Source organism: Salminus brasiliensis, chromosome 8 (assembly GCF_030463535.1).
Source record: "Salminus brasiliensis chromosome 8, fSalBra1.hap2, whole genome shotgun sequence".
Taxonomy (NCBI): Eukaryota; Metazoa; Chordata; class Actinopteri; order Characiformes; family Bryconidae; genus Salminus; species Salminus brasiliensis.
In genome coordinates this window covers 40,375,630-40,389,139 of record NC_132885.1, presented here as the reverse complement: position 1 = coordinate 40,389,139, position 13,510 = coordinate 40,375,630, and the positions used below count along the sequence as shown (strand labels likewise).

At 41.7% G+C, this 13,510-nt stretch overlaps 1 protein-coding gene across 1 annotated transcript; it reads right to left on the bottom strand.

The window, feature by feature from the left end:
- Window positions 1-1,394: 1,394 nt before the first annotated feature.
- Window positions 1,395-12,563, bottom strand: phf11 (PHD finger protein 11). Its single transcript, XM_072685263.1, has 16 exons — window positions 12,352-12,563; window positions 9,750-9,854; window positions 9,251-9,384; window positions 9,113-9,156; window positions 8,921-9,018; window positions 7,492-7,514; window positions 7,209-7,240; window positions 7,028-7,110; window positions 5,998-6,026; window positions 5,830-5,867; window positions 5,665-5,720; window positions 5,055-5,087; window positions 3,594-3,678; window positions 2,796-3,368; window positions 2,226-2,297; window positions 1,395-2,131 (listed from the first exon to the last, which is right to left on the bottom strand). Exons 1-16 carry the CDS (start codon window positions 12,475-12,477, stop codon window positions 2,049-2,051), a joined length of 1,614 nt encoding a protein of 537 aa, XP_072541364.1. The 5' UTR covers window positions 12,478-12,563; the 3' UTR covers window positions 1,395-2,048.
- Between the last annotated feature and the right edge of the window lie 947 nt (window positions 12,564-13,510).

Sequence of the window (13,510 nt, the reverse complement as noted above, 5' to 3'; positions counted from 1 at the left end):
GGCCAGTTTAGCCAGTTACCTACCTTGCAAACTATAGCTTTTAGCCTGATCTCCTTCTCTGAGCTGTTTCTGATGCTTCTCATACCCGGGTTCGATACCTGGGCTCGGCAAGATGCCCCTGTTGGGCCCTTGAGCAAGGCCCAGGGTCAACCTCTCGGCTCCCTGGGTTGCCCACCACTCCGGGCATGTGTGCTCACCATCACTGTGTGTGTGTAATCACTAGTGTGAGTGTGTGTGTGTGTGTCCACATGTCCTTCAAATTGTCCAACGCACATGTTATTACCAGTGTTTACAAGCGCTAGTAATCAAGTATCGGTGAGACCCATTTTTATTGGATTTGATTCCAGTGAATCAAAAGATTCAGTTGAACCGATACTCACATGTCCACGGAACTCACGCAGGATCCGGCTTAATACCCACAGGGACGGAGTACAGGCGGACAGTACTCCCGCATCCATGGCCGTAGAGCAGCTGGAGAGGACTTCACTCTCCCCACGAATCGACTCGATTCACAAAGCACTCGCTCGGTTCACAGGAGCCGAATCCCTCTCGGCTCGTCTGAGCGGTTAGCGACGCTAAGCTTATTAATTATGAATTAAACCGACACGACTGAAATCCCACACATATAAACTGTTCAAATAAACTGAAACGTTTCTGTTTGCGCCGAAATACTTGATATATTAAGTCTCTAAACGTTAAAGTGGAGCAAAAAACATCGAAGAAACGGCTCCCCACTCTCGTCTCTCTAGCCTGCTCGCTAAAGCCCGCCCATCCTCATTGCTGATTGGCTAGCAGCACTGCAATCACGATTTAAGGCCACCTGATTGGTTAATTGTAGTAACGCTGGACAGGAAATCAGCAGATAAACGGCGCTAAACGAGAAAAGGATTCTGGGAAATTGAGTTCTGAAATGCGTAACATGGAAAAACTAAAAATAAATATGTACGTGATATTTTTAGGGGTCCTACACGCTTTTTAGGGGCCTACAAATCCCCCTGTAATACATTTAGCATTTTTAGCTTCATAGCAGTCACGTTAGCTAGCTATCTGGTTAGCCACCTTCTGCAGTCGCTAGCTAACGAAGAAAACAATTAAAATAGACGATTAAAACACTCCAAAAAAGACCCCAATACAGCTCATTTAAATGAAAGGTTTGGTTCACTTGCAAGATACATCATTTAACTAGTATTTGAGTCAGAAAAATCTTACTTTAGCCTCTACGGCTAACTGCTAGAGGCTGAGGCAAGAGGACTACAAATGTTATCTTAAAGGATAATTCAACTGATTCTTCAAATGTTCCGTATAGTTAAACACTAAAAAAGGTAAATACAAATTATTATGTGTGTTTGGTGTGAAACACTTCATTCTACAGAATCGTGCACAGTGGAGGTGAATGGAACCAGACGTCTGAGAAGTTTAATCCCTTTCTTCTTTAAATCCCCTTTGTTCTTTAAAAAAAAAAGGAAAAAGGCACAGGGAAGTGACAAGTGTCGGAGTACCATCCATTGCATGCATGACAAAGCATAATTGTGCAAAATACATATCAAGACTGCATTAATAAGTACTTATAAAAACATTTGGAATAATCTCAAGGTATTGACGCAAAATACAGAAAAACATTTCCTGTTGCTATGGCGATTTAAGGATCACCACACCTGTCCTGTCCTAAGGTGATGTAGGGTCTTCGGGCTCTACAACACAAGAGAAAAGAGAGACAAGCGCACAGCTTCTCCTGCACTGTAAAAAGTCTAAGACCCTTGAGGACCTTTTGGAGGTTCTTCAGTCCGAAACTATCGAGGAACCTCTTAAGATGCTATGAGGAGCCTTCTTCTTGAACTTTAAGAGGTCCCCAGCTAAAGAGCCTCCATAGGTTTCTTGAGGATCTTGTACTTTTTACAGCGTATAGAGATGAAGATGTAAAAATGTAAGGTGGTCAGATGGTCGATATTACAACAATCCAAGCTAAACCCTGAGAGCAAAGATCCAACATCTCTCCTGGGAGTCTACGACCTCTCAAGGCCCTTATAAAGTAATGTCAGCTTATAGCTTCAGTTAGGATAATTCAGCAGGGCTCGGGCGTTCCTCAGCGCCTCCCTCTTCTTCTGCAACTCCCTCTCGCGTTCCTCAAAATCTGCAAACAAGAATAAGGTGAGAGGCGGAGCTTAATAACAGGCCAAAATTGGCAAACTGTATGAATGTGGGCAGTGCCGGATGGGAGGATGCACCTTGCTCCAGTTGTTGGAATATTGCAGGGAGCTTCCCCGACGCTTGCAGTATCCGGTGAGACACGGCATAGTCTGTGGAGTTTACAATAATATCAAATATTATAATAACAGCACAAAGGCCGACTGCAGAAGCTTTGGCTAGAATGACAAGTGGAAGGCATGTACCGACACTGAATGTCTAGGCCGATAATTCACGCTAATCTGGCTGATACCGTTAATCAGTTACTTTCCATCATCTATCACATCATCGCAGAAATGCAAAATGCTTGTATGTCTTAATTGGCAACTCTGGAGAAGGAAAAGAGGACAGAGGACAGGCCCGGGCCTGTGCTGGCCAATGTTGTCTACCCGCCCGGAGAGAGCATGACACCCCGGGTCCTAGTGGTAGCAAATTAGACTGCTGAGCCACTCAGATCTCCCAAAAAACAGTAAAATAACAGGGTGGTAAATTTGCCTGTTAAATGACATCTGAGCATTTTCCAGCCCAACGTATACAACCAAACGTATACTGCAAACAACTGCCAAAGTTTTGTAGCTACTGCGACAACGGTATGGCGCTGGTGTGCTCACCCTGCTGTGTGGCGTGCTGGGCCTGCACCCTCTCTGCCAGGCTGCTGATCTGACGAGTGAGCTCCGAGAATATGGCCTCCGTGCAGCCCACCTCGTTACACCTCATCCAGAAGAGGGTGGCATTAGTTTCAGACACGCTCGCCTGCTCTATGCCTTCAGCGAGCCGAGGGGATGCTGAGGAACCCCTTGGTGGTGAGGTAAGGTCTAGCGGGCGATCCGTGGGAGGGGCATGGCTTTCTGGCATGTGTAGAGGGGGTGTGTTCCGGGAAGGTCGCTCAGGTGGCTCATCGTGATCGGACACTCCACACTCCACTGAAAGCGCTGTGGGACTACTGCATTTGGGTGACTCCCGGGGCTCTGCAGCGCCGTCGCCCTTAAGTAGAGGGGAGTCAATAGAGGGGCAGTCAGGCACAGGAGGGCTGATTACCGGGGCGGTGATGGTGGGAGTGTGGACGGAAGCTGCTTGCTCGGGGGCTGAGAGAGATTCGTGAGGGTTTACGAGACCCTCAGGAGTAGCAGCGGTGGTGGCCTGTCCCGGCAGAAGAGAAGGGGAAGAGGTGCTCCAGCTGTTTTCTGGGGAAGAATTTTAGGGTGTAATTTAAACCACTGATTATTATTTATATAGGTTTTATTTATTAGTTTTCTGCCCCCCCAAAAAAACACTAAAATTCCTTAGGGGCATCTCCAGACCTTTACCCTGATAACGATTCCTAAGAAATATGACTGAGGGCAATGTGAAGTCAGCCCCCAAGAATGCAGAATCACTAGGCAGTGGGTTTGTGGATGAAGCCAACGCACCTGATTCTGAAAACGGTCCTGAGTCCATAATGACGGTAAACGAAACGTTGTCATGCTGGTACTCTTTCTCCAACAAACTCTGCGACTGAGAGAAAATGAGAGACAACGTCAAGTACCTCGGTACATTTAGGCCACTGTACAGGTACAAACTTCAAAAACCAAGGTACTAGGTACTATAAACCAGGGCTGGGCGATACAGTAAAAATTATATCGTATTTAAAGACATTTTCATGATACGTGATATTTATCGTGATGCTCGTGATCGCAGACCAAATGCATTAGTGGCGTCCTGAGCGATTCTTAAAACCTCTTGTTTAATATTCTCCCATATTTAACCCAGTTTCTCATTCAGAATGTGCTCAGAAAAGATCACGATACGATAAAATACCATATCATCGATAAAGTATCGTCATATTGCCCGGCCCTAGTACAAACACGGTAAATGTGTTAAATGTGCTTTCAGGGTATAACAAATTCCTTAAAGCCCAACAGTGCAGCTACAAAAGCTAGGTCGGCCCCGTCTTAGTTATCGTCCCTAGCAGAAGGTACTAGAGGCAAACTCTAGACGATACCACCCCAGTCGTAATCAGGGTACCCTGTTACTGCCAGGCCTGTTGTAAGAAGACTGCAACGTATACAAGAGAAGCAGTTGAAGAGTTTAAAAAGCCAAATGTCTAAGGGGGATTAGGATCACCACTCCTGTTAGAAGTAGAGATGCATCCATCTGATATTAGGATCAGATATTGGTCCTGATTTTAACAAAATGAGCTGGATCGGGTATCGGATAATTAGGCTGATCCATGAAACCGATCCTTTCACTTCAATTGGTTGTTGTGTTAATGTGTTAATTTGATATTTGTTGTTTTACAAAGTAAGTAAAGTAATGTTTAAGTCAATCCTGATGCCTTAGGTCTCTCCCACATAGTGAGGTATATGGTTTATTAATTCAACAATGGCATCGGATCGGTATCGGATCTCAACCGATATGCAAAGTTTATGTATCGGTATCAGTATCGGAACTGAAAAAGCCAGATCGGTGCATCCCTAGTTAGAAGTATATGATCCTTAAGGAACTTATGGAGCTTCTTCAGAACCTCTTAAGGTGCTTTAAACCATTTTCTTCCAAAATAAAAAAAAATATATTGAACCTTCCACCTTAAGAGGTTCCTCCACAGTTTCAAGTTGAAGGACTTCTAAAGGTTCCTTGAGGATTTTAAAATTAAGATACAGATTAAGCACACCGCTACTTCTCAATTACCTCTTTACCTGAAGTAAGTTTGAGACTTCAACAGCAGTTTGATAATCAATGAATGATCTTCAAAAATGATCAAATAATATTTAAAATATATGTTTATCAATAATACAGAGATATTACAATTGATAAGCAATATGAAAATATATAATATAGAAATATATACATATATTCAAAAATAAATAAATTACATAAATGAAATTAGATACCTGCTTTCTGCCCCCTGGTGGATTATCTTTGCACTGCATGCATCAGAAATATACAGAGATTTCAAAGTTAAAGTTCTGTGAGCTGGAATTTATTTTACTGTTTTTTTTTTAACATATAGAACAGAATTAAGTAAAGAATTGAGATTTTACATAATTTAAAAAAAAGATGATGTAAAATCTCAAATCTTTACTTAATTCTGTTCTATATGTTACAAAAACGGTGAAATAAATTCCAGTTGTATGATACAAAATAAAAGTCATATATGCTATTTTAAAAAAATTTAATATTTTTTGTAATATCAAAAAAAAGTATTGATATTAAAATATTAATATTAAAAAGGAGGGAAACGCTAGAAATCTAGGTGTCACCGGATGGTAACTGAGGTCACCCCGCGGCAGCAGGCATTCTCTCTGTTATTTCAAGCCAAACACCTTCTCTCCCTCATCACAAACAGCCACATGGCTCAGATAAGTAGTTTGCTTGCAGGGTTCAGGGCATATACAGATACAGATCTCTTACCCACAAAAATGTGCTCCGTCAAAGACCAAGAACAAGATCTGTGAGCTTGTAAAGTGAACATCCGCCCGACGTCTGTGTAGATATACTCACCGCTTGCACGTCCTCGATGTCCGTGTCATCACCATCGGCTCCAAGAAAAGAAACGTCTGTCCAAAATCAGAAAGAGCTTGAGTGCTGAGCGACTGCATTACTGTGACGACACACCCTCTTTTCTCTTTCACACACATGCACACACTCACACACTGCAGCAGTTACCTGGGGTAGGTGGGCTAGACCCCTCCCTGTCCTTGTTTCTGTGGGAGATAGGGATGTCACAACTGTCAGATCATTTATTAAAAAAAGCAAAGCCATGATGTGGTGTATGTATGTGGTGGCTCACAAGCCGCAGAAGCTCAGGCTGTGGAGGGTGAGACATGTGCCTACCTTTTATCCTTCGGGACAGGAGACGACTGCTGAGGAAAGAAGATGGCAACTTTATATCGCTGTAATGAGCATGCACTACCAATTCAGGGTGTGTACTGTAGCATTCATTGGTATATCTGACCTAAACTGTGTGGCTGTCAAATATATGCAAATTGTAAATTTACAGAAAGGGCGGGGTGATCTGAAGCATGCTGCGCAATCTGTCAAACATGGTGGAGGCACTGTTATGGCATGGGCATATACGGCTCCCAATGGAACTGGGCCACTGGTGTCTACTGATGGTGTGAATGCTGGTAGGAAAAGCAGGGTATGGTGCTTCACAGTATCTCGAAAGCAACTCAAGAGCTTCTCAAGGCTATTGAATGTTTTTTAAATGGTCATTTAAGTCTAACAACAAACCAACTGGGCATGCTTTTCACTAACTGACGACTTCAGAAATACCCAACAGTTCAGTATCATTACAGATCGGACTGCGGGAGCCAATAACGGGATCTTTAGAATCGTTACCTCCAGCTAATGATGCTCCCACATTTGGATAATGTTGTGTTCGTGTACACAGCCTATTCCCTACATCATCACAAGTGGGCCACTGCCACTATGAGCCGAGGATCGTCGGTTCAAATTCCAGGCCATGTTGCCTGCCATCAGCAGCCGGAGCCAGAGAGTGCACAACTGGCCTTGTTCTTTACAGGTTTGCTCGCTTGCCCCGCATCACTTTAGCGCGAAGCTGGCCGGTACATCAGAACCGGGTATCCAGTGCTTTCCCTCCCGAGCGTGTTGGTTGCATCAGCCGCAGTTTGAAAAGAGGCGGGGTAATCGGCTATCAGCATATTCACACTTACCCCCAGGTGCTTCCCCTAATCACTGCACCTCCTACCTGCTAGTCACACCTTTCCCACTAACAACCAGCAGAGGCCACACCCAGGATCCTAACAGCCCTGAAAGGTACAACTCAGGTACCATGTAATATTGGGGAGGGAAATTGGGTTAAACAGGAGTCATGTGTGTATGTGTGTGTGGTGGGACATACCCTGTACTTCACTGGAGGTGGAACTTCTTCCGTGTCTGAAATTTCTATTGGTCCTAACAGCAGGTCCATTCCACTGTGTTCACCTGAAGCAGACAAACCGATGCTTTATTCAGACCTGTACAGACTGCCATTTTTAATGTGGTACTCTGAGCCAAATCCTATTTGCTGAAAAACTAATTACCAGAAGTCCTCCTCTTCTTCTTGTCTTTGTGCCTTAAAGAAATGGAACAGAAATGCATGATGTTTAGAAATATGAAAACAAGCAAACACACAAATGCTGCCCCCCGAAAATCAACGAGTCAGATTATCAGCCGGAGACCTGCCAGACGATTCTTCAAGTCGAGCAAAACAGACAAAAGCTTGCAAAAATGCACCAGAATGACATTTTAAGGAAGATTAATGGTAATGGAAATGAATGGGAATGATAAATATATGTTTATACTATCACTTTCAGCCACACTTACCTTAACGTTGCGCTAGAATCGCTCTGTACAATAAAAAAAAAAAAAAAAAACAGAAAATGAAAAACAGTAAAGATCCATAACAAAACAACATAACAGATCAACAAACAGTAGAAACAATAGAAAAACAGACACCAGATTACGGTGTTTCTGCTTGCATATCGGACCCTGCATCTCCTAAACACCATCTATCATTCATCCACCATTCGTTCAGGTGGATGTACAGCAATTTCCAGCACAAGCTCTTCATCTTCATCATGTTTGAGCGTCCATTTATACCTTCATTACAGCTTCTTAAAGCTCAGCCTTTTCTGACCAGAAGTCCCATCTAAGTTCTTACAAACACATTCAATGATGTCGAGGTCTGGACTCTGTGAACTCCATGAACAGCAGCATCTTCAGCGGTTTGGTGTGAGCTTCTTGATCAGCTCTACGCCCATCTGTCTGTCCGTCTTTCCGAGATGGAGCTCGAGTTTCTCCTCCCTCTTTCCCTCTCTCTCTCTCTCTCTCTCTCTCTCTCTCTCTCTCTCTCAGAGATGAATGCTTTAAATTGCCGCTATGACCCGAGGCTCGCTGGTTCGAATCCCGGGTCATGCTGCCTGCCATCAGCAGCTGAAGTCAGAGAGAGCACAACTGGATTTGCTCTCTTAGGATGAGCAGATGGCTCCTTCTCCCCAAAAGCACCTGGTTGAGACTCGGTTGAAGCTGCTGGACTGCTGGACTGACAGCCACAGAGTCCTGGCCTCAACATCACTGAATGCGTTTTGGATGGTTAGCAGCAGAAAACGCTCTGAACTTCTGGTCAGAAAAGGCTGAACCTTAAGGAGCTGTAATGAAGGTAAGGGTGGACGCTCTAAACACTCAAACATCAGTGCCTGGTGGCGCATGTGTTGACCCTTGCTGTCCCAGTGTGATGGGGAGAGTGCTAACAAGTGGGTTGGGTTACTGGCTCTCTGAAATTGGGGTAAAAAATAAAATAAATGAACATTTGAAAATGGGAACCCTAACAACCCCCTGCAGGACCTTGTAGACCACCAGCACGGCCTACCAGGTCCTGCAGGGGGTTGTTAGGGTGCCCATTTTATCTGTATCTCTGACTCTGAATCTGATCTCCTCCTTTTACAGCCTTTTCAAGACTCTGGTGGTGCTGGGGTGACTGGCATACCTGGCATGACGGCTGCCCGCTGTTCTACTGCTCGGGCTTACAGCTGTGCCCTTCCTTTCAGCCGTCTGCCTCAAACACCTGACCTTCTGCTGCAAGAGGGTAAACCTCCTACCTCACCCTATGCAGGGTTTAGGGGCCATGGTACTGGACAGGGGTTAACCTCGGTCTTGGGACTACATGTTCCCGTCCGGGGAAACATCCCACACATAACGCTGTGTACTTTGCAACTACGTGTGAGTGTGGTTTCACCGAGCACCGAGCACTGACCTCTGACGATGTTTCTCCACGACTGTCGTCCAGTCTCAGCCGCTTTGTGGGGCTGGAATTAGAGCCAGCAGTAGAACAGTGGGATTCATTCGCCCAATCTGATCAAAAGACCACAGACCAAAAAGACATCCACGTCAAGATTTAACCCCTTCATCAGCGTGACTTCACAGAGGGTGGGCTTACGGCACTCACCGGAATTTCTGTGGCGCTTTGGGTCGTGCACTTCACAGAACACCCTGAAAGAAAGGGACGATTTCAGCACATTAACAATCAGTGTGTCTGATTCTGTGGCGTGTGTGTCCTTTAGGAAGGAGAATGCAGGTTTCCTACATGAAACGGCCCTTGGACTTTTTCTCCAAACATCTGGCGCGATCCTTTACGGCACAGGGGTAATGGTAGGAGCGCTTACACTTTTTCACCTCACACCCCACAGTAGCTCCTTTCTGCTTACAGAGGTGGCATTTCTTAAAAAACACACACACACACACACACACACACACACAATAAAAAACAACAAGATTCATAATTATAATAATTACACAATAAATAACTTAAACAACCATCAATAATATTAATATTAATAAACGTCTCAGTTTCCGAAAGTTTTAGCCTTAGTTTTAACTAGTAGAGAGAGAGCTCTGTGTGAAGCTCGCTCGACCGTTTAGGAAAATACTCTTTGTGCTTTCAGGAAACTCAGCTCTTATAGATGGCAACAACCCAGATTACTGTGATCCACACATGACCTTTAATACAAACTGACACTTGACCCTTGATGTGTGTGTGTGTGTGTGTGTGTGTGTGTGTGTGTGAGAGAGAGAGAGATACATACTAGTTTCTTTCCTCGATTGTATTCCTTTTTCACATCTTTCACATCAAAGCCAAACAGGTCATCAAAGGATGGGGAGTTCCTGCAGAAGATTCCAGATGAATATATCTGGAAGGCAAATTCAGGTTAATGACGTATTTATAACCACACTGATACTTCAAAAAGGGGCGTGACCGCCCGGGCGCTTTATCAGCCCCTCGCTCGGTGTGAATTATTCACTTTCTGATCTGATGATTTCCTGAATATCTACTATGAATTACCCAGTATCCACTATGAATGACCAAGTTTCTACTATGAATGATCCAGTATCCACTATGAATGACCCAGTTTCTACTATGAATGACCCAGTATCCACTATGAATTCTTCAGTTTCTACTATGAATGACCCAGTATCCACTATGAATTCTTCAGTTTCTACTATGAATGACCCAGTATCCACTATGAATTCTTCAGTTTCTACTATGAATGACACAGTATCTGCTATGAATTTTTCGGTTTCTACTATGAATGACCCAGTATCTGCTATGAATGACCCAGTATCCACTATGAATTCTTCAGTTTCTACTCTGAATGACCCAGTATCTGCTATAATTGACCCAGTATCCAGTATGAAATCTTCGGTTTCTACTATGAATGACCCAGTATCCACTATGAATTTTTCAGTTTCTACTATGAATGACCCAGTATCTGCTATGAATTTTTCAGTTTCTACTATGAATGACCCAGTATCTGCTATAATTGACCCAGTATCCAGTATGAATTCTTCAGTTTCTACTATGAATGACCCAGTATCTGCTATAATTGACCCAGTATCCAGTATGAAATCTTCGGTTTCTACTATGAATGACCCAGTATCTGCTATGAATTTTTCAGTTTCTACTATGAATGACCCAGTATCTGCTATGAATGACCCAGTATCCACTATGAATTCTTCAGTTTCTACTATGAATGACCCAGTATCTGCTATAATTGACCCAGTATCCAGTATGAAATCTTTGGTTTCTACTATGAATGACCCAGTATCCACTATGAATGACCCAGTTTCTACTATGAATGACCCAGTATCCGCTATGAATTGTTCAGTTTCTACTATGAATGACCCAGTATCTGCTATAATTGACCCAGTATCCAGTATGAAATCTTCGGTTTCTACTATGAATGACCCAGTATCTGCTATGAATGACCCAGTATCCACTATGAATTCTTCAGTTTCTACTATGAATGACCCAGTATCTGCTATAATTGACCCAGTATCCAGTATGAAATCTTTGGTTTCTACTATGAATGACCCAGTATCCACTATGAATGACCCAGTTTCTACTATGAATGACCCAGTATCCGCTATGAATTGTTCAGTTTCTACTATGAATGACCCAGTATCTGCTATAATTGACCCAGTATCCAGTATGAAATCTTCGGTTTCTACTATGAATGACCCAGTATCTGCTATGAATGACCCAGTATCCACTATGAATTCTTCAGTTTCTACTATGAATGACCCAGTATCTGCTATAATTGACCCAGTATCCAGTATGAAATCTTTGGTTTCTACTATGAATGACCCAGTATCCACTATGAATGACCCAGTTTCTACTATGAATGACCCAGTATCCGCTATGAATTTTTCAGTTTCTACTATGAATGACCCAGTATCTGCTATAATTGACCCAGTATCCAGTATGAAATCTTCGGTTTCTACTATGAATGACCCAGTATCTGCTATGAATGACCCAGTATCCACTATGAATTTTTCAGTTTCTACTATGAATGACCCAGTATCTGCTATGAATTTTTCAGTTTCTACTATGAATGACCCAGTATCTGCTATGAATGACCCAGTATCCACTATGAATTTTTCAGTTTCTACTATGAATGACCCAGTATCTGCTATGAATTTTTCAGTTTCTACTATGAATGACCCAGTATCTGCTATGAATGACCCAGTATCCACTATGAATTCCTCAGTTTCTACTATGAATGACCCAGTATCCACTATGAATAATTCTGTATTTACATGTATTATTTACACGTTTTATTCAGTATCCATTATGAAGTTTCTACTATTAATTGCTCAGTAATTACTGATACTGATATTTTTAATGCGGAAGCCTTTTTTAAAGGCTAAGATAGCACTTTATTAATCCTCAAAGGCACATTAAGATAAACACAATAAATAAAATAGAACAGAATAACAACAAAAAACTGAATCATAGAAGTACTATAATAACGACTGTGTGACGAATAATTAAATCAATAATTAGTCATAAGTGACAAAAATATAATTTGCTAATATAACAAGTAATGAGTGACTAATATAATATAGCGATTAAAAAGCGAGTAATATATTATAATAATGAGTAATAATATTAATTTGTAATCATTTACCAATATAATATAATAATTAATAAGTGACTCATACAATAATAATTCACCAGGGCAGCTAAAGAGACCTGAGTCCAGCTTCTCTCCAGTGATCCGATTCTCTGTGAAAGTTTACAGCTCAACCCCTGAACTGTGCACCCCAACACACACACACACACACACACACACACACCACAATGTAAATGTCCCTGCTGTGCTCAGACAAAGAGGACACTGGACTCACCAGACACTTGTGATGTGCTGAGATGTCCTCTTTGGACAGCAGAGGTCCTGTAGTCTCTGTCTCATCGTCTGTCTTACACAGGAGACACACCACCCCCGCGGGAGAACTGTCTTCGTCCTGCTCCATCCTGTTAGAGGGACAATCTCTGCGCTCCGAACTCGAGAAGCAGCTCTGGGGGGACTCGGCTGAGCTCGGCTCGGTTTCGGTTTCGTTTCCCCGTCAGCGCTTATGTAACACCTCCGCCTCCTCTCTGACGTCTAACCCAGCCCAATAGAGAGGGGGGGGGGGGGGGGGGGCGCCAGATTTCACAATAAAAGAATCACATCGAGACTTTTATTCTGCTTTTTTTTATTATTATTAAATAAACCAGAAAATTGCTGCAGAAATTATATTTTAATATCTGAAGCTGTAATTCAACAATATTTACATAAAAATAAATATTTTACATAATTTAAATCTGGCGATTGCTCCTACATTACATCATGTCAAAATGTTGATCAATAGAAATGCTTCGGAATTAATCAATAATATAAAATAAAATAAAATATTTTTACATTGACTTAAGTTAAGACTTAAGACTTTAAGTTAAGAACATTTATTTTTTTACCTTTTTCTGTAAAGCTGCTGTTTTAATAGCAGCAATATTTGACGCTTACGCCCCCCAGAAAAAAAAAACAATAAAAAAAAGTTAATTTAAGTTAAACATTAATCACATACAAGCACTTGCCATTTATATTATTTAAAAAAAATCTTAAACATAAACATGATCTTAAATCTAATACTTAGAAAAAAAATATGAAATATTCAAATAAAGTTAGTATGTTTTTTTAATTATTTGAAATTTAAATGAATGAAATATTAACATTTTATTATATAACAATTTTATTTATTTTATTTTTTATTTTCTATTCAGTTAATCTATGCAAAAATAGAAGAAAAACAGAATCAAACTAAGTGTAAAATAATAATAATAATAATAATAATAATAACAACAACAACAACAATAATAATAATAATAATAATAATAATAATAATAATAATAGTAATAAAAATAAAAATCAGGTTTAAAACTGTTATGACGTCTGAATTTTCCTGATGTAGAAACAGTAACAGTAGTAACCCAAGTTCAGCCCAAGAGCAGACCAGCAGACCACAAGCT